We start from the raw sequence: 24,275 nt of genomic DNA, 5'->3' as shown, positions 1-24,275 counted from the left end.
AGAGAGGTCTGCCTGAGCTATATAGTGTGCTATGTCCTACTATCTGCAAAGGGTAAAATTGCATTTATTCCGACTGCCTGATTCTCAGTCTAACAAATGGTTTAATTATCATCATCAACTCCTTCTAGTACCTGCGTTGCACGTGCTTCGTGCTTTGTTGGCACGCGCTGCAGCTCTGTCGTAGTCAAAGAAGAAGGATTCCTAGCAGCGGCTACAGCGCCGAAATGTCGTTCCTGTGGCTCTACGGACGAAAGTCCGCGTTCGGCAGAAGTAAGTGTTGCAACATTCGTTCTGAAAACAGCAGTCGTTGCGCTTTCGACACTTGTCAGCCATAGAGAAGTGTCTCGCACGAGTACCGATTACGCACGGTTAACCGTTTCGTATAGGACATGAAGTCACGCAACATACAGCAATGAGCATTAGCTGTAGTTAAATGCCTGCGGCTTTCAAACGCGATCGAGCAGCTCTCCCTGCATGAGAAAGTTTGGATCCATAGACTGTGAAACGCGATAAGAATTTGCCACTCACAGGGGTGAAAATTGTGTCTTTAGAGAAATGGCTGTGTATACACGTTATCTGGACCAACGTTCTTAGACGTTGATCTGGTCGTCCTCTTCATTTCCATTGGAGCCAGTGCGAAATATACACGAATTGTGCGCAAACGGCACTTCAAAGATCAAGGCGCGTATTCGTGCCGGACGCGTTATGCAGAACTTGAGTGCTTGAGGCCATTATGGCATGTGAGCGAACCGGAACCGTATTGCAGTCCTTGATGCGAAAGCATCGAATAACTCATTAAGCGAAAAAGCCGGAGGCGTCTGTAGCGGATAAACGGCACCTAAATTTCCATTGGCCGCAACGCCACGTCACGAGCGCGCCTTGACGGAGCAGAGCGGGCGAATCGGAACACCCGCTGCCTCGATAGCGCGCCAGGGGTTGCGTCAGGGGCGAGGGCATCATCGCGACGCACGTCATCGGCGCGCCTCGACGGAGCACATACGGCGACGCGACGCCGCAGGGCGAGACGGGTTATCGTTGGCGAGGCAGTCACGTGACGCGCGCATATGTCTGTCTCGCTCTCGCAAGCTGGCGTGCGGTTCGTATCTTTCTCTCTCTCTCACCTAGGGTTGGTAATATCGACGAATAATTAATCGATTAAATGTATCCCGCAAAACTATTAATCTTTGTCGATGTCTACCTTTAGTTTAATCGACTTAATCCATTAGACCTGTTCGATTAATCGTTTTCGAGTTTGACAGGAGTGACGCGAGAGTTTTGAAATTGTACTGGAATGGCGGCGCACCAACAGTGACTGTGCGGCTCTGGTAGAGCAAGTGCCGACTGTTTTTCCGAGTCCCGAATGATGCCGAGCCGAGCGCTTCCCCTCTCTTCCCCGACACCGCACACGCCAAAACGGCGCGCCCGATGCCGGCGGCAACCCAGTCGTTGATCGTCGTGCCACTCCCAGTCCACTAAAGACGTGACACAGCATGCGCGCCAGTTTGGAGCATGTATTTTGACATAGCGATGGCGTTCATGTCGATTAATTCCAGTAAATTTATAGCGTCCGAGCATCTATTCTCGCACGCTGGTGTGTGACTATTCAAAGAAGGTGTCGGTTTCACCCAAACATCCCAGCCAATTGACATTTCTTCGCTCTGTAGATAAGAGTGCCAACTATATTTAACCTTTAACAAGTTAAAGATATTATACTTTATCAAACGTTTATACACTTCTGTTCAAAACCTTGCTCCGCCTCTCCAACATTAAAATAGGGTCCTACCATATGTAGATACCTGTGTTTCAACCTTTCTAAAAGTGACCGGCAAGAATTTAGATTGATCGATTCATCGATGAAAAACCGTGCATCGAAAGCGATGAATCGATTAAAGGCTAAAATTATCAATGATATTCGTTAATAGAAAAAAGCACAAATATTATCGGCCATCCCTACTCAGCCCACTGTGCTCAGCTGCAGCGCTCGTGCACCTAGCGGCCTCGGCGGCCGCGGCTGCTTCTTCGGTCTCTCGGCGCGAAGGACGTCGGGGCCGTGCGGCGTCCTTCTTTTGCGAGCAATATCGCCCCAACTATTCCGGTCTACAGCCAACATGCTAACACAGAAACAATAAAAGAAAATAAAATAACCCGCACCAATTTAATAGCAAAACTCGATAACATACCCCGCAGTGAAACTCGAAAACATTACTGCAGCGCAAAACTCGAAGGACCAGTCTGCGGCGTTCAATTGGACATGCGTGTTTTCGCATTCGGAACTCATAAGAGGTACCTAGGCGTCCTCGGATTTTCGCAACACTTTCGGCTGGCCTAGGCATCCCAAACTCGCCGTCCGCACAGGAGCCGCCACGGATTTAATAGTTTCTTGGTGTGAGGATTGTGAGGTGAATCCCACCGTTCGTAACCAGTTATCAAGATTGGAGTCGGGCATAAAATAGATGGTAGCTGGCCCATGCCGTCCTCCAACTTATTCACGCTGAGGACGTTGTTGAAGGGAGGACTGCTTCTCATCGAGAACGAGGAATATGAGTTTATACATAAGGACGTTGCAGTTCATCAGTCTAGCATGACTGCGAGAGAAAGTACACTGAGCAGCCGCACAACAGTGGTTTATAAACCCTCGGTCCTCCCTCAATCCCAAGGTGAGGGAAACGTCGACCAGTCATCGTAAATGAGTCGCCTCTCTGCGGGAGGGACACACACACACTTGCGCACAGGTTCACGGCCCCCACCGACGTCAGACGGTCTTCGCAGAGCTCGGGGCTTACGTCAGGAAAGGCGTATCTTATTCCCCGAGCTGACCCCCGCAGCGCGGCCGCCGGTTGTCCATTGTCTTGCGTCTTGCAAGGCGCGTGGGAAGGGGCCTTCAACTACGTTCCCTCGGGCACTCCCCCGCTCGCGGCAGACCAGATCGGCGGTGGCGTGTTCAGTCATAAAGCCTGGTTCGTCGAACTCATCTCGGCAATCCCGCGACGCAGAATGGCGGACGTGGCGTATTGTCCTGCGGACACAGTAGACTTAGTGACGCCGTGTGGCTAGGGGGTTGCGGTGGCGTTCCAGGAAAAGTTGACGCCGCTGTCGCAACTGGCTGGCAAAACTTGCACCTCAGTGGGCCGTTCTTAACATTGGTCGTACATACAACAAACGAAATTTACATTGTCGGAAAACTCAACTTTTTCTCTTCAAAACGGTGCGTTTTGTGCAGTGACCTTTATATAAGAATTTTCCTTTCGCAGATAGCCTATAAATGAAAGCGCGCTAAAGTGTGTGTTTGCCTTTTAACATATGAGAAAGAGGTAGGTGAGGAACTTGCTGTGAACCAAAAATATACCCTAATCTGCGTCCTGATTATGAACATATTTAATCTACCTCCCAGCACAAGGTTCGAACTCTACATTCGTTCGAAACTATATATAAACTGCGCAGTACAATCGCAAGCTCTTTGCGAGTAAATAGCTGCAAGGAACAAGGAGCAGTAAACGGTTTATACGTACACACCGCACATTTATGTTGTTACAGCTGATGCACAATGCGATAGACCGCCAGAAGTCGCAAGCTAAATCAGATTAAGCCATACAGAAAACGAGCATTCCTGGTTGCCTCTAGTACCAGTAATTGATTCGTGCACATATATATGCTAAAACTTCAAGCCGTAAGCAGGGGAGGCTCTACAAAATTTTCTTCTGCCCCCCCATCGCCCCACTCCTGGGCTCGTAGCTACCATAGTGAAGTAACCAGTGATATATGATGTGCCTTCTAGCACTCCCTACGAAAATGGAGAGACATGCTTTGCCCTCCACCCCCTCCCCCCTTTCCAGTGGCGTACCAACTATGATGGGGGGGGGGTGGCAAACCGCAAACGATCTGACCTCTCTATCTCTCTCTATCAATATATATATATATATATATATACATATATATATATATATATATATATATATATATATATATATATATATATATATATATATATATATATATATATATGTATATATATATATATATTACGATTACAATAAGTGAAAGAGCCTGGAAAGAGCCCAGTAACAGCAGTACAGCGCACATAAAAAATGCGCATTTACTACAAACAATTTTAATAATTAAACAAAGAAATGTACTTGATGTTTCAGTCTACTGCATAAATGCATCGCTAGTTTACGTAATAGCATTGTCGAGGTTATAGGCAACGAAGTACAATAAACATCACTTACTTGCAATATTCACAAGAAAGAAAGGCAGATGTGTGTGACCTTGGGAGAATTACAACCCGATTTCCAGCGAAGCTGTTTCTTTCGAACAGTTCTAATAAAAGTTTCTTTTGACTATATCGCATACATTAAAGAGTTACCCGTATATATATATTGGCACGTGTACTTATCTTTATCGGGCGACCACGTTTCGCCGCCTAACAAATGTTATCGCACAGCGCGGGACGCGCCTGCAAGTATCCGAAGTTTCTGGAAAGTTATCGATGCTTCTATCCGCTTTCTGTTGTCGCCGAACCTTATGTTATCTGATTTCATCGCCTGACGCGAATGGTGTAGAACTTTGTGGAAGGCACGCGGGTCCCAACGGTTAGTCTGGAACATTCGACGATTGATGTATAAAAGCCGATGCGCTTGACCCGTTGATCAGATTTTCGACGATCGCCGACCGTGTTCGCCGCTATCGTTGTGCTATAAGTGTAGCCTGTCTTGTGGGCACAGGTTCGCCCAATAAAAGTTAGTTTTGTCGTTCACAGTATTGCTACTGTGTTCTTCAACGTCACCACCACGTGACAATATCACTATCCCGTTTAAAACCTTGCCCACAAGTAATGCTTTGGAGCACTTCTTTCTGGGAGTTAAAAAAAAAAACAGTAATTTATCAGCCCACATGTTACTTCGCCATATCATTCACATGGTTCCCACCTTCCTCCCTGCCCTTCCTCCCTGCTTTACGAAGGCTGTGTTTGATCCTGCCATGTTTTGCATAGAGAGTTTCCATAGCGTACCACCATTCTTCGCTAAATTTGGTCTTGGCGGCTGTTATAGTTCTGCCAGGGCAGCGGGCTCCATTCCTTCCGCTCGTTAGGCACGCTTATAACACTCTGGAGTGCTTGCATACGTAATTTGTTGCGAAAGCCCATGTGTTAACCTGTCCTCATTAACTCTACCCATTAACATGTACCCATTAACTTGTCCTTGTAGCCACCAAACAAAACGAACCTGTCTCTTTTAATTCAGTGAGGGTACCAGGCCAATCCAATATTTCATGCGCGAAAAAGTAAAAAAACATGATGGTTGAATAATTATTCTTAACGCTACTAAATAAGTCAGAAACGTTAACACTTAAAATGCTGCCTATTCCTTCCAAGTATAAAATATGTGAAACGCAGAGTTTCTCTTGGGGCATGGGGAAACCTAGCTAATAACAGCAGCGTGATACTTTCGAACACCTGCTTGCTATCTTTCTTTAACGCTGTATTTGATCAACACGCATTTACCATCGCACATGAACTTGGCGGATTGTTCCCCTTATGTTCGCAAAATTTGACCTCAATTCTAGTTTTAATTATGTCAGCGCAGCCGTATAAGTTTTATACCGCTCGTAAAACAGGCCAATAACGGTATGGATCACTTGTATATGTATTATACTGGAAAATTCGCATTTAACCCACGCACTTGGAACGTTGCCTACACATTGGCCATACCATGCCCATAATTTTCCCCCGATATAAACAAGATGCTTTGTTTAGCTCACCGTGTACACTGTAGAAACTAACTGCGAATCTCGTATGATGCACGAAAACACATGGAAAAACGGGGATTTAGTAATTATCTGCAAAACTTCCATTTAAACCGGGAAAGTGAAAGTTTCGCAATGCATTGCGTTTAAAATTCTCTCTATCTTCACAGAATGTCAACCGTCTCTTGTGCTGTTATTTTAGAAGCCTGGGAAACATTTAGATTAGCGGCAGTATGACACTCTAGAACGCTTCAATGAGCAACTTTCTACAGAGGCTGCAATGAACCTACACAGTATAATCATATATCGCTCGTCACTCAGAACATTGCTTCGTACTTCCAATAAATATATGCCCCGCATAGTGCCCCGCATATTTTGCCGAGGATATCGGGGAAAACAACTGAATGTAGTGTATAAGGCACAGGAATTGGAAGTGAGCGACTATTATAGGTACCTGTTTGCATAGCACATAAGCAACCTACACAGTGCGAATTTTCGGTACACGTCAGAAGAAAAGTGGCTCTCGTTTTTCAGAATACGGAATATCTGCTGTTTTTTTCTCCTGCCGGGAAACAAGTAATAGTGTAGCTCTTATTTAAAGACAGTCCGAGAATGAAATCGTCAAAGTCAGAAGTGACATATTCCTTCAGAAAAATTTCAAGTCACTGTTCTATTGGTATTGAAATGGCTCTGCACGTTCGACCAAGGTCATTTTCACTAGCACATCTACGATTAAACGTGATTACACGATGAAATTGGACACTTATACCTGTAAGAGGTTTGATCAGATTTTTGATGGTGATAAGATATTGACACGGCGACGCTATATAGGCTATCTCTAGACATAGCTTCCCCTCCACTTTTGAAAGTGGAGAGGAAGCTTGCCCCCCACCCCCCACCCCCCTTGCTCCCCGGTAGGTCCGCCTGTGCCCCTTTCCAACATAAAAATGCTGGTGCCGCCCCTGACCGTAAGCTCGCCTCGAGCATGCCCATTTTAAACACTCGCTGAATTCATTGCTAATGTCGCTAAATACTTGGTTTTTATATCGTCTGCTCAATCCTGGATCAAACACTACGCAGACAAGAACTCACGCGCTGACTAAGAGCCCAGATGCATGATCAGGCCTGCCTGTGATGCTGCTGAATTTATCTGTGGTACTGATAAGGATGCAGGCATTACGGAATCGGGGTGTAGACGAGCCGTATGCAAAAATACTGAAAGATATCTATAGCGGCTCCACAGCCACCGTAGTCCTCCATAAAGAAAACAACAAAATCCCAATAAAGAAGGGCGTCAGGCAGGGAGATACGATCTCCCCAATGCTATTCACAGCGTGTTTACAGGAGGTATTCAGAGACCTGGATTGGGAAGAATTGGGGATAAGAGTTAATGGAGAATACCTTAGTAACTTGCGATTCGCTGATTATATTGCCTTGCTTAGTAACTCAGGAGACCAATTGCAATGCATGCTCACTGACCTGGAGAGGCAAAGTAGAAGGGTGGGTCTAAAAATTAATCTGCAGAAAACTAAAGTAATGTTTGACAGTCTCGGAAGAGAACAGCAGTTTACGATAGGTAGCGAGGCACTGGTAGTGGTAAGGGAATACATCTACTTAGGACAGGTAGTGACCGCGGATCCGGATCATGAGACGGAAATAATCAGAAGAATAAGAATGGACTGGGGTGCATTTGGCAGGCATTCTCATATCATGAACAGCAGGTTGCCATTATCCCTCCAGAGAAAAGTGTATAACAGCTGTGTCTTACCAGTACTCAGTACGGGGCAGAAAGCTGGAGGCTTACGAAAGGGTTCTACTTAAATTGAGGACGACGCAAAAAACTATGTAAAGAAGAATGATAGGTGTAACGTTAAGGGATAAGAAAAGAGCAGATTGGGTGAGGGAACAAACGCGGGTTAATGACATCTTAGTTGAAATGAAGAAAAAGAAATGGGCATGGGCAGGACATTTAATGAGGAGGGAAAATAACCGATGGGCATTAAGGGTTACGGACTGGATTCCAAGGGAAGGAAAGCGTAGCAGGGGGCGGCATAAAGTTAGGTGGGCGGATGAGATTAAGAAGTTTGCAGGGGCAACATGGCCACAATTAGCACATGACCAGGGTAGTTGGAGAAGTATGGGAGAGGCCTTTGTCCTGCAGTGGGCGTAGCCAGGCTGAGGATGATGATGACTGATGACGATGGCCTAGAATGTGCAAAAAGATTTGTCTCTCTCTCTCGCACTCAGCCGTTACACTTTAGTTACACTCAGATACCGCTTTGTGTGCACCGCACCAGCTGTCTTGACTTGCATAACCTGTCGCATTACAAACAAACCAAAAATCGGTGGCTTCTTGCACATGCAGTGTGTGTCTGTATTGCGTTGTTTCAAGAGACGGTGCGCATGCCTCGATCATGTGACTCTGCAAATGTATGTTGTGCGCAGTGATCCAATCAGACAGAGAAGACCTTGTAAACAAATGTCGGCGACTACTCAGAGAGTTCCGGTTCGAGCCCCGCTCATTGACCTCTTTTAAAAGCAAAGCTTTTCATTGCGAAACTCGCAGGGTTTCGTGATCGTGCATGCTGCGGCCAGGCTGTTCTCTTGCAGAATAGCCCAACCAATCACAGTGGAGGACGCACGCCGCGCGGGCAGCTGGGTTCCTTGCACCATCATCAGATGGCGCTTGCCTCCGCGCATCCAGAAAATACCTCCGGTAAAAGAACATAAATACCTTGATATAGGGATAAACGAACGTAACAGATGGAAACACAGGAAAAAACAATAACAGCAAAGGGGAAGAGAAATGCGGCCATAATGAAGCACAAAGCGCTATGGGGATAAAATAGGTACGAGGTGCTCCGGGGTATGTGGAAATGTGTAATGGTTCCAGGGTTTACATTTGGTAATGCGGTTTTTTGCTTGAATTCAGGTGTACAATCAGGACTCGATGGCAACCAAAGGTCAGTGAGACGCCTCGCATTGGGCGCTCACGAGAAGACTATAAATGAAGCCGTGCAGGGTGATATGGGCTGGACATGTTTTGAAGTGAGGGAAGCTCAAAGTAAAATTGATTATGAAGAACGGCTGAGGAATATATGGAAGAAAGTAAACGGGCTGGGAGAATGTTCAGGTATTTGTAAAAAAATAGGTATGCATTGATTCACAGTGGAGGAAAAGAACTAGGGAAGCCGACCAGCATATGACCAGCAAGTATATGCGACCGGTATATGGTGAACAACATGACAACAAAGAACGTCAAGCGGAAAGTCAGAGAGGCTACATGAGAAAATCTTGTGGATGGACGCAATGGAAAAGAAATTTGCTATGGGTAAATACTTAAGAGGAAAAAACGAAATCGGACGGACGGACGGACGGACGGACGAACGGACGGACTGACACACGGACAGACAGACAGACAGACGGACGGACGGACGGACGGACAGACAGACAGACAGACAGACAGACAGACGGACAGACGGACAGACAGACAGACAGACAGACAGACAGACAGACAGACAGACAGACGGACGGACGGACGGACGGACGGACGGACGGACGGACGGACGGACGGACGGACACAGACAGACAGACAGACAGACAATACGTCGGGACGAAATCAGGAAGCAAACAATTTACGATAACTCAAAGGGAAGCTCATTACTTTTCGAAGCGAGATCAGGATGCCTTAGAGCACGCACCTTGTTGGAATCGCACCGCTGGCACGAGTTGTTGGGGTCTCGGTGCTGACGCCCGTTATTGCCAATGGGTCGCAAGCCCCAAGGGTAGCGTTGGCCTGGCGGCCTGGGGCACTGGAAGCATCCGAAGGTCCCGGCAAAGCATGAGAAGACTGGTAACAGAACAACTTGTTTATTCTAACATAGCAAAAGAGCGGCCGGTCAGGTCGACCGAAGTGGAGAGACGGGAGAGCACGTAACTCAACAGTACAAATCGGAGCCCCTCTCCTGGCGTCCGGGGGCAGCTGCTCTTATACTCCCGGCGTCGCGGTCCAAAAGGGAAGGAGGGAAGGTCACGGGATGAAGGTCACGGGACGGCGCAGCAGGAGCCCACGACGGCGCGAACTGTCGGGCCGAGAGACCTGCTGAACCGAGTGTAGTGACGCATTGCCAACCCTCACCCACACGACGGCGCGAACAGTTGAGCCGAGAGACCTCCAGGCTCCTCATTCGGGGAACTCCGCTCCCCGGCTGCCGCGCTTTGACAAGCGAGGGCACACACACACACACGCACACACGAAGACACGTGGCACTGAAACACGCCTGGGCACGCTTGGCGGGTAGGCGTTGCGGCGGCGTCGGACGGGCCAAAATGTCCGCCGCTTTGAACAAAGCCCCGGCGTCCGTTGCATCCGCGCCGGCATTACCGCGCGTTGTAGGCGAAACGTAACAGACCGCCCCGCCGGGGGAAGGAGATCCCGATGGTCAGGGGACTGCATCCGCTGTCCGGAGGGATGTCGCTCGATGATGCTCATAACCGAAGTCGGGCGTCCTTTGGCGTTTCTTGAGCGCAGCGCACAGAGAAGCCCTCGTTCTCACGTTCAGGTGCACACAGGACACTGCAAAGTGACTTCGGGAGAGTTGACATTTTTGTTCTCGTTTCCGGCAAGCGTTAGAACCACGCCTGAAAGTCAACCGCTCAGTCAGCAAGCACGGCACAACCCTCACTAAGCCCTGCCAGGCTCTTTCCCCTTTTATACTGCTGCCTAGTTCCTTACAGTAGTTTAGCAGCACTCAGAACGCGTCCACAAATCGGAAAAATTGCACTAAAAAGCACATCATCACTTTGAAACACTACACAAAAGCAATAAGTTAAAAAAAATCCTGCCTCAGGAAGAAAAACATCAGTAACAAGCAATTTTGAGGCTGATTCCCACGTTAGGGGCTTCGACTTAAGCCATCGGCGTTACCGTTGAGACTCCCCTTTTTGTAACGCACCTCAAAGGAATATTGTTGCAAAGCGAGGCTCCAGCGCAGGAGGCGGCCATTTTTGGGAGAGATGGTCTGCAGCCATTGGAGAGGGCAGTGATCCGTTTCAATGATAAACCTCGAGCCGGCTAGGTAACATGACAATTTCTGAACGGCCCACACGATACACGCACACTCTTTCTCGGTGGCGCTATACGCCTGCTCACGACTGGTCAGCTTACGACTAGCATACAGGACGGGGTGTTCTACTTCTCCATTTTCCCGTTGGCACAGTACAACGCCCATGCCTCGCTCACTAGCATCACACTGAACAACGAACCCTTTTGTGTAGTCGGGCGATCGTAGCACAGGCTGGCTTGTTAGGGCGCTCTTTAGGGCGCTAAAAGCTCTTTCCTTCGTCTCATCCCAGACGACTGTTTGCGGCTCTGTCTTTCTTAGAGCATCCGTCAAGGGAGCCGCGATATCAGAGTACCTGGGGATGTACCTCTGATAGTAGCCGGCGACACCTAAGAACGACCGAATATCGGTCTTCGTACGCGGTTGCGGGAAGTCTCGCACAGCGGCCACCTTTATTTCAGAGGGGCGGCGACGACCCCGACCAATCACGTGTCCGAGGTAGACAACCTCGGCCTGTGCTAACTGGCACTTGGGAGCCTTGACTGTCAAGCCCGCATCGCGCAGGCGGGTTAGCACTGCCCGCAAGTGCGCCATATGTTCCGGCCAGGATGCGGAGAATATTGCTACGTCGTCTAGATACGGTAAAGCGAATTCTTGCTGTCCCCGCAACACTTTATCCATGAGGCTTGAAAAGCAGTATGGCGCGTTCTTCAAAACAAAACTCAAAACTTTAGGACGGAATGTCCCCATTGGTGAAATGAATGCCGCATACCTACTAGCCTCTTCTGTAAGTGGAACCTGCCAATAACCCCTGACAAGATCTAGGGTGGAAATAAACTGAGCGCTACTCACTCTCTCAAGGCGCTCCTCGATGTTAGGGATCGGATAAATTTGATCCTTAGTGATGGAATTAAGCCTGCGGTAGTCGACGCAAGGACGAGGTTCCTTGCCCGGTACCTCAACTAAAATCGAAGGGGAGGTATAATCACTCTCACCCGCTTCAATAACACCGAGCTGTAGCATTTTCGTTACCTCAGCCTCCATAATATCGCTCTGGCGGGGTGACACCCGGTACGCCTTGGATCGTACTGGCTCTGGGGAGGTAAGTTCTATGTCATGAGTAAGGACAGAAGTCCTACCAGGCCTCTCAGAGAACAGACCTTGAAACTCTTGTAAGAGCTGGTGTAGTTCTGTTTTCTGCTCAGGCGACAGCGATGCTTTACTTATTAAGTCACTAATGACTTGATCGGTGTCTTTCCTGTTCGTCACTGAGCCTAGTCCCGGAAGCTCTTCTAACTTTCCCGCATCGGGAATTTCCTCTCCAGTATCTGGTGCCTTTAACGCTACAGGCTCAATTTTATCCCGTTCGGGCGTGCTCTGAATACTAGCTTGCTGCGCCTCTGACCCTTTTTCATCGTTCAACAACGTCGGCCCCGCAACTACCGCCTTTGCAGCGAGCTCCCGAACCTTCGATCTGGTTAAGGCCTGAACGCTAGCCTCACCAAACAAAAGCCCCTTCTCGTGCAGGAGGTGATCGGACCTGTTCGAAAATAGGTACGGGTACTGGGGGGGCAGCATAGATGACACTGCGGCCTCCGTCTCAAGTGCTCCGAAAGGTCCTTCAATAAGCACTTTTGCTACCGGCAGACACACGCTATGAGCTTCCACTGCTTGCTTGATCCATGCGCACTCGCCCGTGAACATATCGGGTTCTACGTAAGAGGGGTGAACTACATCCATTGTAGCTGCGGAATCGCGAAGCACTCGGCACTCTTTCCCGTTCACGAGGAGGTCTCGCATGTAAGGCTCGAGAAGCTTGATGTTCTCGTCAGTGCTGCATAATGACAAAAACACGACTTTTGGTTTTGTTTCTGGACACTGCGCCGAAAAGTGACCCGGCTTCTGGCACGTATAACAAACGCGCGCTTGCCTCATCTCGAACCGCTTTCTGCGTTCGGCTTCGGTTGCCGCCGTCTCCTTACGTTCGGTCGGACTGCTTTCACTCGCATCCGCACTACGTGTGTCCCCCTTTGCTCTCATGGGCGTGAACTTTGGCCTCTCAAACTTGGAGCCAAATTCACCCTTTTGACCGTCCTTAGCTCCACGAGCCCGACGCGTCACAAACTCCTCGGCTAACTCAGCGGCTCTAGCCACCGTACTAACGTCTGGCCTATCCAAGACCCAGTACCGCACGTTCTCAGGTAACCGACTATAAAACTGTTCTAGCCCGAAACACTGCAGAACTTTCTCATGGTCACCAAACGCTTTCTCTTCTTTGAGCCACTCCTGCATGTTTGACATAAGCCTGTACGCAAACTCTGTATATGACTCACTTTTGCCTTTCTCATTTTCCCGAAACTTCCGACGGAACGCCTCCGCTGACAGCCGGTACTTTTTTAGCAGACTCGATTTCACTTTGTCGAAATCCTCTGCCTCCTCTCTCTCCAAGCGAGCGACTACGTCGGCCGCCTCGCCGGGTAGCAAAGTGAGCAAGCGCTGTGGCCACGTTTCCCGAGAGAACCCCTGCTTCTCGCACGTTCGCTCAAAGTTAACCAGGAACAAACCAATGTCCTCTCCAAGCTTAAACGGCCGCATCAGGTCAGTCATTTTGAACAATACTCGTTCTCCTGCACCGTGTGCCTGACTTCCATTACGAGCGCGTTCCATCTCTAACTCGAGACGCTTCATTTCCAAAGCGTGTTGACGGTCGCGCTCTTCTTTTTCTTTCTCTTTTTGTTCTTTAAGTTCGCGCTCCTGTCTTTTTGCCGTCTCCCTTTCCTCAATGGTCTCAAGGCATTCCGACAGCTCGTCATCCTCAGCTTCTAACTCAAGAATAGCCCTTAGCAGTTCTGGTTTTCTGAGTTTGTCTGAGACATCCAGACCCAACTCTCTCGCAAGCTCCAGCAATTTCGGTTTGCGCAACGACTTCAAATCCATGGCTGCTCTGAATGCTGCTTTCTCTACTGCCTACTATTGTCTTGCCGCAAACTAACCCGGTAGCAACGACAACCACAATTACCAGCTCTGTTTCTAACACTAACAAAAGCCTGGCAAAACTCAGAAGAAGAAAGTCCCGCACTCACCAAACCTTGCAGCCAAGACTTCAGCGCAGTCGTTCCGCTGCAGGCAACCAGTCATCACACAGGGCTCGTTGCACTGCTCCCGGATGGTCGTTGAGCTGCTCAGCATACAGTCAACCGCATCTCTTCGCTGCTGGCCTCCGTTGTCGCGATCTCTCCGCTGCCAACCAGATGTTGGAATCGCACCGCTGGCACGAGTTGTTGGGGTCTCGGTGCTGACGCCCGTTATTGCCAATGGGTCGCAAGCCCCAAGGGTAGCGTTGGCCTGGCGGCCTGGGGCACTGGAAGCATCCGAAGGTCCCGGCAAAGCATGAGAAGACTGGTAACAGAACAACTTGTTTATTCTAACATAGCAAAAGAGCGGCCGGTCAGGTCGACCGAAGTGGAGAGACGGGAGAGCACGTAACTCAACAGTACAAATCGGAGCCCCTCTCCTGGCGTCCGGGGGCAGCTGCTCTTATACTCCCGGCGTCGCGGTCCAAAAGGGAAGGAGGGAAGGTCACGGGATGAAGGTCACGGGACGGCGCAGCAGGAGCCCACGACGGCGCGAACTGTCGGGCCGAGAGACCTGCTGAACCGAGTGTAGTGACGCATTGCCAACCCTCACCCACATGACGGCGCGAACAGTTGAGCCGAGAGACCTCCAGGCTCCTCATTCGGGGAACTCCGCTCCCCGGCTGCCGCGCTTTGACAAGCGAGGGCACACACACACACACGCACACACGAAGACACGTGGCACTGAAACACGCCTGGGCACGCTTGGCGGGTAGGCGTTGCGGCGGCGTCGGACGGGCCAAAATGTCCGCCGCTTTGAACAAAGCCCCGGCGTCCGTTGCATCCGCGCCGGCATTACCGCGCGTTGTAGGCGAAACGTAACAACCTATAAAGCGACATATAAGAAGGAAGAAGACGCATGTGTTTGGCTGCGGTAAAGCTGGGGAAACGATGGACCACGTTTTTATTAGAATGTGAAGCTTTCTGCCCAGCGGTCGATTTAGGCACCTCTGGCCTACATGAAACCCTTCGGTTCAGCGAGAGCAGCGGGAAAGTAAACATGTCCGCAATAGAGATTAGTAAGAGGCGATTGGTGGAAGAAAAGTAGAGAAACTACAAACAAAGGAGACGCACAAGAACAAAGTTCCCAATAAGGGTTCAGAAAGTTTGGTGATAGGAATTTTTCGCGTTCTTTTTTTCCTTTTCTTTCTTTCATTTAACATAGGTAGGGCATTAGGCAATATAATAAGAGTTTGGTGGCGCAACCCTCCGCCCCGTTCCAAAGGGGACGGTCATAGCATCCATCCACCCATCCATCCACCCATCCATCCGGCGTTTAGAGGGAGATATACAGAGACAACCAAGTAAAATTGTATGGGAAGGCCGAAATTGTAATGGAGTGGTTGAAATTCACCACGGACTGAACCAAGGATGCGCTACGTCTCCATTGTTGTTCACGCTTTATGTTAAGGGCATAGAAAGACAACTGGAAAACAGTCAATTAGGATTTATTATTATTTTTTTAATAATGGGGTTTTACGCGCCAGAACCACGAGCTGATTATGAGGCACGCCGTAGTGCGGGACTCCGAAAATATGGACCACCTGGGGTTCTTTAACGTGCGCCCAAATCTAAGTACACGGGTGTTTTCGCATTTCGCCCCCATCGAAATGCGGAGGCCGTGGCCGGGATTCGATCCCACGACCTCGTGCTTAGCAGCCCAGCACCATAGTCACTAAGCACCCACGGTGGGTCAATTAGGATTTGATTTATCATACTCGCGTAATGGACAAATGGTGCAACAGAAGGTCCCTGCACTGATGCATGCGGACGACATAGTGTTGCCTATGGACAATGCAAGGAATTTACAGACACTGGCCAATATGTGTGGCAACGCAACGACAAATCTAGACCTGATTTAGCACAGAGAAATCAGGAGTTAGGACCTTTAATGAAGAGACGGGTAACTTCGTGCATGGTGTCGATCCAACAGCAAGTCATACCCGTAGTCAAGCAATATAAAGACTTATACTTAAGCACCCACCAACAAAACTAGAAAATAAAAGGGAAGCGGAATGCGGCAATAATGAAACATAGGGTACTTTGGGGCCACAATAAATGTGAGGCGGTACGTGAAATTTGGTAAGGAGTCGTGGTGCCAGCGCTGATGTTCGCAAATGCCATTCTGTGCCTAAAATCGGATATTTTGTCGGGGTTGGAAGTTAACCAAATATTGGTGGGCCGGTTGGCTTTGGGAGGCCACGGCAAAACCACAAATGAAGCAGTGCAAGGGGACATGGGCTGGGCTTCGTTTGAAGTCAGAGAAGCACAGAGCAAAATTAGTTTTGAAAGAAGACTCAGCAACATGGATCAAAAGAAATGGGCGGCTAAAGTGAACAAATATATGTACCCAAAAAGTGTGGACACAGAATGGAGAAAGAGGTCAAGAAAGTTGGCAACCAAGTACAGGGTAGTGGAAATTGCAAATAGACAACCAGGAGTAATCAGAAAGAAAGTGAGAGGAGCAGAGACAGCGAATTGGACGCAAATAATGAAAACGAAAAAGACCATAGAAATTTACAACAATGAGAAAAAAATTAGAAGGGAAAATTTGTACGATAACATGAAGGAAAGTACCTTGCTATTTGAGGCTCGAGCTGGTTGCCTAGGAACAAAAACATACCAGAGCAAATATTCGCAATTAGATGAGGCATGTGTATGCTGCAGCAAGAATCCTGAGACCACTCCGCACATCCGAAGAGATTCACCCAGCGAGACCAATACGTAACGTACAACTTCCAGAAGCGCTTGGATTTAAGGTAGACAGAGGTAGCAACCGGTCAGCGGTCGAGATGAGCAAGAGGCTGATACGACTGGATCCATTACAGGCATAAGTATATACCGGTGTATTGTAGATAGAGAAGATTAAAGAGATGTACACAAAAATTCCAGAAGGAAAAGCATTGATAGCATACTTGAGTAACTCAACCAGGCTAGGGGACGATTTGTCCCCACCCCGTTTCCAAGAAAATGCCAATAAATCATCATCATCATCATCATCATGATCATCATCATCGCAGCAGCAGCGGCGGCGCCGGCCGTGCGAGGAATGAAAAAAGAAAGAACCAGAAAGCTTGCATTCGCGCATCCGCGGCAGCAGCGGCGGCATTACATTAGACTCTCTACAATGTCCGGACAAAGCCTTCCGTGTCACTCTGTGCGGACATTCGATAAGCACAAACTCGTGTTTGGACGCTTTATGTACTCACAAAAAGCTTCGCTGTATATAGATTCAAACTCGTTGGATCTGCCGCATTTTTAATGCGCTAGCGTTAAGGGCCCCGTGTTGCAGAAAATCCAGCGCCAGCGTCCAGCGCTCGGCGTCCAGCGCTCGGCGTCCAGCGTCGGACGTCGATTCGGCAAAAGGAATTTCGAACCAAATTCCAAACCATGCATACCCAATCACTCTTCTACCACCAAAGTTGCTCATACCTTGTGTTTCACTCTTTGCAAAGTTATTCCTCGGAATTTTGCGAACGGCAGCCCACAAACAAATGTAATAATAATAATAATAATAATAAACACCGACAGCGTACATCTTTTATGTTATCTCTTCTCAGACTGAAATATTAAATGTGCGAAACAATAACAGGAGATCGACCCAGGCAAGAGGCCGCGTTTCTACCAGAAAGCTTGTCTTCGTGCATAGCGTTCGCCGCCAGCGTTTCCCTGTTTACATATGCTGCAGTTTCCGGGAAGCATGAAAAGCAGTCAGGGGCCTTTGAGTGCTATGGCGTTCCACTTTTAAAGGCGAAGCTTAATGCCCTCCAATGTTTTAAGTACCCGCTAAAGCACGAGGAAGAAAATCATATTGACTATACTGCTCGCTCGACGTTACCTACCTGTCGCACTATACATGCAGCTGCCTAGGTCTGTATACATCTAGATACACACCCACGTCTACACGCGACGCTTGCATCTGGAGCTTGCTTACCGCAATCCTTGAAGGCCACCGAATCCGCCGCGGACCCGGTGCTGGCCATGGCTGCCGCAACGACCACTAGCAGGGGCAACACCTTCGCAGAGAGCCCGACCATCGTGCGTATAGTTGTACACTGGTCTCTCGGCTCGTTGCAGTCCGAGGTCTACGGTAGCCGTTTCTATAGTTTGACGGCGAGTACAGCAGACTGACCAACAACGTCCACCCCGACTCACCCCGCTGTGTGGAAACTCCCTTTTTTTTTTCATGAATGCCGGGCCTCCTTTCTTAGACGCGCCGAGGGGCATTGAACTCGGGGTCCCTACTGCCTTTTGCGACGTGGCTCGCGTTTCTGGGACCATTTGTGTCCCCGTGGATGACCCTTACCCCTCTTTGTCGTCCGTGGAGGCAAGCGGGAAAGGAGATTGAAAGGGCTTTCAAAGGGAAACCGGACGGGCCGTCGAAGAAAATGTTCAGGTGGCCGTAAAGCTCGCGCGGGAACGGGGCAGCTCATTATAGACACTGTACGCGGGATCAGGAACAGGAAACTCCGGAAGCGGTAAACACAATGGCGCAAGATGAGCAAGTGGGAAGCTGAAAATACCGTTTGGTAATCGAACGTTGCTCACACTGCATATATTGGCACGCGCTTAAGCATGTTACGAGATCGCCAATCGGGAAAGAAGTTGTCCGCTTGCATCGCTGACACTAGTCAACAACCAAAACTGTCAAGCTCTGCTGACGACGCCCCGTGAAGAACCGACCGTAAAAGTCCGTGACATATGAACCTTAGACAGAAGAAGATGAAGAAGAAAAAGAAAAAAAAGTTGTGGTTGGGGAAAAGTATACGGGCTAGCAAGAACGATCGACTGGAATCACTAAATGTTTGTGTTGTCCCACAATGTATCTGTTTCTCTAATTTGCTAGTATGACAGATCAACTACAACTCGAACTACCGCTTACGACTGGTTCTGTTTTACGCCATGATTTAGGCCGCCTAAAGCCTTTTCAGTGAATTAATGAACATATTTATTGAAAGGGCTGGCACTTGAGCCTCATTTGGGAAAAGGTAGTAGGGACGGTATATCTCGGTGGATGCTTGTTTTCCCATAGGCAGAAAGTTTTCATTTTCCCAGGGGGGGCTGGAGCACGACTAGCTTTCCGAACCCCATATAAATGTATATATACAGGGTGTCCCAGCTAACTTGGACCAAGATGTTTAGAATACCCAAGAGCTCTAGAGAAATCGTACCGACTGCATAGTAGCCGTAGTCGTATGTATTTACAGCCAGATTATTATTCATCACGAAGTATTAATTAATTACTTTTAATTAGTGAGCTTCTTAATTATTGCTTGAATCGCAAACATATCAATTACAAAGTTATAGGGAACCTCAAATAACCTCCGTATCAAGCATTTGTTTAGTGCTCAGCTTTGCCTCGTTGGTTTTTCCGAGAAAAAAACAAAACAAAAGCGCGCGAAACATCCAAAATACGAAATAGGCGCTCGCGCGCTGCTACTTAAGCGCTCCCAAGTGAATAGCCACGGATACACGGCTTTACTAGCGGCGGCAGCTCGGTACAGGGCTTCACGCTATGTTATGGTCGCGGCATCAAGAGAACACGCCGCTTACTAATTGATAAGCGTTGCGGAGCCTTGTACGATGTGGCGATAAGAGAATGCAGCCGTATATCTTTCAATGGTTGCTTGTAGGCGCTTTAGTAGCGGCGTGCGAGTGCACATCTATTTCGTATTTCGCGTATTTTGCGGGCTTTTGTTTTTTCTTGGAAACAACAACCAGGACCACTTCAGCGTGAAATAAATGCTTGATTAGGAGGTTATGTAAGGTGCCGTACAACATTGTAATTGATATGTTAGCGATTCAAGCAATAATCAAAACGTTCACTAATTAAAAGTAATTAATTAAGCAATACTTCGTGGTGAAAAAAATGCTGGCCGTAAGTGCATACGACTACGGCTACTATGCAGTCGGTACGATTTCTCTAGAGCTCTTGGGTATTTTTAAAACCTTGGTCCAAGTTAGCTGGGACACGCTGTATATATTTCTTGCACTTGAAGAAACTTCTTGTGACTTCGAAAAATCGTTCACTGAAGTGACGGCCTAATGTGAGAATTTACAAGATCTCATAGTAGGAGACAGTTCAACTTCACAGCCTAGCTGAGTCCTCTCCCACCACCAAGAACCTGGCGTTTCTCTGTGGTGTAATCTTCTTTCGTGTAATTGTCGTACACTTCGCTATGACTAATAATGCTTCGCCTTTCCGGAGAAAATGCAGCATCTTTTTATTTTGTTCTGTGAGTCTGGGTATAGGCGCTCCTGCACAGGTTGCTGTCGATTCTGATTTCGAGTGAATCCGGCTTGGGCTCATTTCGGTTACTGAGTGAATTATACAATGTTCCCCAACTATCATGCACCAATACTTAAGAAGAGAGCAATTGCGTTACTCGAAGAAAATCTAGTGCATATTGTTTCCAGTACAGTGTAGTAGCCGCCAGTAAATTTTTCGTTACTGAGATTTAATCAGGTAATTATTATTATTATCTAACTCGAGAAGTACAGTCGTTATGATCAAAGTGTCAATGAGGCGTTTGTAGGCACCTCCAAATGACATCATACTGCGGTGTTTTCAGCGACGTAATAATTGTGTACAATATTTTTTCCAACTGGTACAGAAACCCTACAAGAAATGAAAAAACACCACGTGACTGCGCTCCCACCCGCATCAATTCATGTTTCTTTATTTACCAGAAAATATCCTGGCTGGACTCCTGGGCTAAAAGCTGCAAGAAAACAGCTTGACGGGGCCCAGGAGACCATACATGCATGGCGACATGCGACAGGTAAACTGATAACAGATGTTTAAAACCATCACACACGAAAGTTGTTTACGCAGCTAGTAGAATATCATTATACATTAATTAAGAACGTGCACTCTTACTTGAAAAGAAAAAAAAACAATGCATTTGTGTTGCGATACACAACAAACATATATTGAAGCTAAAAAGCACTATTCTACCATAATACGTAACACTAATTTTACTAACAGAAAGAAATGGTAACACAACTAATAGAAAAACTAACCGCATTAATATAAAATAACATCAGTTATATTGATACCAATTAACAAGAATGAAACAATAATACACTAGGCATCAGAAACCAGAGTAACCTGTTTTGTAGAACAAAGTCCATTACTAATGAAGACCCTATATTGATAGAAAAAGTGAATGAATAAATGAATTAGTACAGAAATATTTCTTGTTTATTGTTTATTTCTTGTTTATATGTCTTAGGAGGATTTCTCGGCAACGCGATAAAACTCTCGTAATTAAGGAAGGTTTCTTACATCAGTTATTTATGTGAGAATCCCAACTTAGATGAGATGAAAATGCCACACCAAGGATCTTGTGTTCATCAACAATGTCGGTTTTCTGTTCTATGGACATATCTTGTTTAATATTCAGTGTCTTGTTTCTAGATCCGAAAATTATTACCTTTGTTTTCCTGGGGTTAAATAATTACTTGATAGTGATCATGATTTAATGTTATCTAATAATCGATTACATTTTTCTGCCAACTCATGTGGATTTTCGCCAGACAGTAAGACTGTGGCATCATCAGCATACATTATAAATTTCACTGTCTTGTCAATATTTACGATGTCATTTTAAAGACATTAAAAAGAAGGGGGCCTAATGCGCTTCCCTGCGGGACACCTCTACTAATCGGCATTGAAGATGAGTGATAGTTGTTCAGACACACGCATTGGGATCTATCTGCTAAATATAATTTAAATAAAGCCAGAAGAGTGCCCCGAACATCATACATTTCTAGCTTATGAAACAGTATATTGTGCTGAAGTGAATCAAAAGCTTTAGTAAAATCCATGAACAAACCTAATGTGTATAGCTTGTTGTCAATGTTTTGTAATATGAGTTCTTTGAGCCTTAACAGAGCTAACTCCATCGATCTTCCTTTCCGGAAACCAAACTAGGAATCACTGATAATATCAGGTTTATCGAAAAAACTTGAAAACCGGAAATGCAACATTTTCTCAAAACCTTTAACAAATACTGGTATAATCGATATTGGGCGGTAGTTTCCCAGCATATTTTCGTCGCCATCTTTATACAGAACGGTTACGCGAGAACGTTTCATTTTACGTAGAAATTCTCCGGACTCCACTGCTAAATTGAATATATAATCAAGTACCTGGTCAACATAATCTAAAGCAAATTTTACAGGCCTTATCCGTAGATTGTGTATATCTAGTGCGCTACTGTTGTTAAGGCTCACAAATGTTCTATAAACTTCTGGTTCATCTGTGGGTTTAAGAACTGTGCTTTCAGGGCGTCGAATAATTAAATCACCTACGAGTGAGATATCATTATCTAGCGCTATGCTGGAACTGAAATGTTTATTGAAACAATCAGCAAGGATTTCACCGGTCAATACTAGATGGTATAGTGTAATTTCAACTGGCATGTGGTCTTTCTTGCTGAGTCCCAGAACACTGTTTTTAGCTTTCGAAGTAGTATCTGGGTTTCTTGTACTGATACTAGAAAACAAATTCACGTAATACGCTATCTTTGCCTTTCGAAGGTCACTGTTTAGATTATTTTTAAGTGCTTTATATTCCTCGAATAAATCCTCCGCCCGAGATCACAAGAATGCATGAAATAGCTTATTTTCCTGTTTATCATACGTCTAAGAGCAAATGTGACCCATGGTGTTCTGATTTTCTTTGACGGTTTAAACCTTGTGGGGATGCGTGACTCTCACGCCTCCCCTGAGATCTAGTTTTCCCGCACAGCTCGTCTCCTGCAGGGCGGCTTCGCCCGTCGCGTGGCCTGGCGCCCGCGGCGGTCGGAGTGGTTGCGCAGTGCGAGAGATGGCGCTAGTGTTGCTCTGCGGCGGGGTTACTTAGGCGCGGGAAAGAAAGGCTCTGGCTCTTTCCCGGCGGGTCGGCGCACGGCGTGGACGTCCCGCGCGCGCGCGGCGACCCATGCTTGTGCGAGACCGCCTCGCGTGGCCGTCTTCGAACGCGCCACCGTTGGCGTGACCCTACACGCGAACGACCAGGCGTTGGGATCCAGCATGGGGCGAACATATTCGCTCGCTATCGGTCGCGGTGAGTCGGACTTCTAGATTTGTCGCGCGCCCATCGGCATGCTTTGTGGATGGCAACTCGGCTAGCAGGCATTGATCTATGAAAGGTGCAATAAATGCCCTTGTGATTGTTTGCACTACTGTGTTGTCGTTCCTTTGTCCCAAGAGTACGGAGGAGAATCGCCCATATCTCCCACAACCTTATAAAAGGAAAATGAGACAAATAGATGTGTGAAAGTCTCTATAAACTTTAGATACATTTCATGAACGTTTCTTATTTTGTAAACGAAAGATCAATCATGCAAACTAATAGCATGCTTGAAAGCCTGCAATCCTTCATAAGAGAAATGCTGAACTGTGATAGTATCATGTTGACGTTTCTGTTGCATTTGTGAGGAACTATATTGCATGAACACTGGACAGTGATCGGTTATGTCGGATGATATAGCACCGGCGTCAGAAACAAGTGTGTCAGCATTTGTGATCAGTAGATCTAATAACGATGAACTGGATACTGTGATACGAGTTGGCGTTGATATTACATTTGTGAAACCAGCTGAGTGAAGGCATGAGATAAAATGGCATGTCCTTGGAGTGTCTTCCAAAATGTTAAGGTTGAAGTCGCCTCCGCATACAAGACGAAATTTATTTGAGCAGATATATTCCAAGAAAGCCTCAAAATAATTAAGAAATTTCATGATGTCGCCAGCGGGAGGAAGGTATATAACAACCACAACTTCGACGTCACTTTTAAGTGCTAAAAATTCAAAGTCATCAGTAATTAAAGAAAAATCAGAAACAAGTTCATATGTCCAACAACCTTTCACAAAGATACAAACACCACCGCCTCGTCGATTCTGACGATTAATAAAAGAGGTGTGTAACCGTCAAGACAAAGCGCATCACAGCCATCGTAGTACCAAGTCTCAGTTATCATTATGTTGAACTTAAACAATAACTGGTTAATTAAGCATATGATTTCATATATGTTTCCAACTGCGGAACGTGCTTTCAAGTTCAAAACAGACTTCTGTAATTAAGTCTGTGGGAAAACATCAGGGGGTAGAGCGCGCGGCTATGATACTATCGTTCATCTTGACTTTTTTGCTTTGGTAGCTGTTCAACGCCGAAAGCCTCTATTAGTCAGTTTTTTCAAGGTCAACTTCACGAGCGATTTGTATAGCATCGGAATCATCAGACTTGCGCGCAAATATTTTTACATTAAAAGACCAAACAGATTTTGCATCTCATGCTTGCTCTTCAGCGCCATGCCAAGCAAGCGCTT

General features: G+C 47.0%; 1 protein-coding gene across 1 annotated transcript in view; it reads right to left on the bottom strand.

The window, feature by feature from the left end:
- LOC126542771 (NPC intracellular cholesterol transporter 2-like) overlaps positions 1–18,107 on the bottom strand; it is a 39,074-nt gene extending 20,967 nt beyond the window's left edge. Inside the window, exon 1 of the mRNA XM_055077481.2 lies at positions 17,874–18,107. Within this exon, the coding sequence (XP_054933456.1) occupies positions 17,874–17,976 (103 nt within the window). The 5' untranslated portion in view covers positions 17,977–18,107. The remainder of the gene's footprint in view (positions 1–17,873) is intronic.
- Between the last annotated feature and the right edge of the window lie 6,168 nt (positions 18,108–24,275).

The sequence above is a fragment of the Dermacentor andersoni genome, chromosome 2 (assembly GCF_023375885.2).
Source record: "Dermacentor andersoni chromosome 2, qqDerAnde1_hic_scaffold, whole genome shotgun sequence".
Taxonomy (NCBI): domain Eukaryota; kingdom Metazoa; phylum Arthropoda; class Arachnida; order Ixodida; family Ixodidae; genus Dermacentor; species Dermacentor andersoni.
The sequence above is the reverse complement of the archived record's forward strand: the minus strand, read 5'-3'. Positions and strand labels throughout refer to the sequence as shown.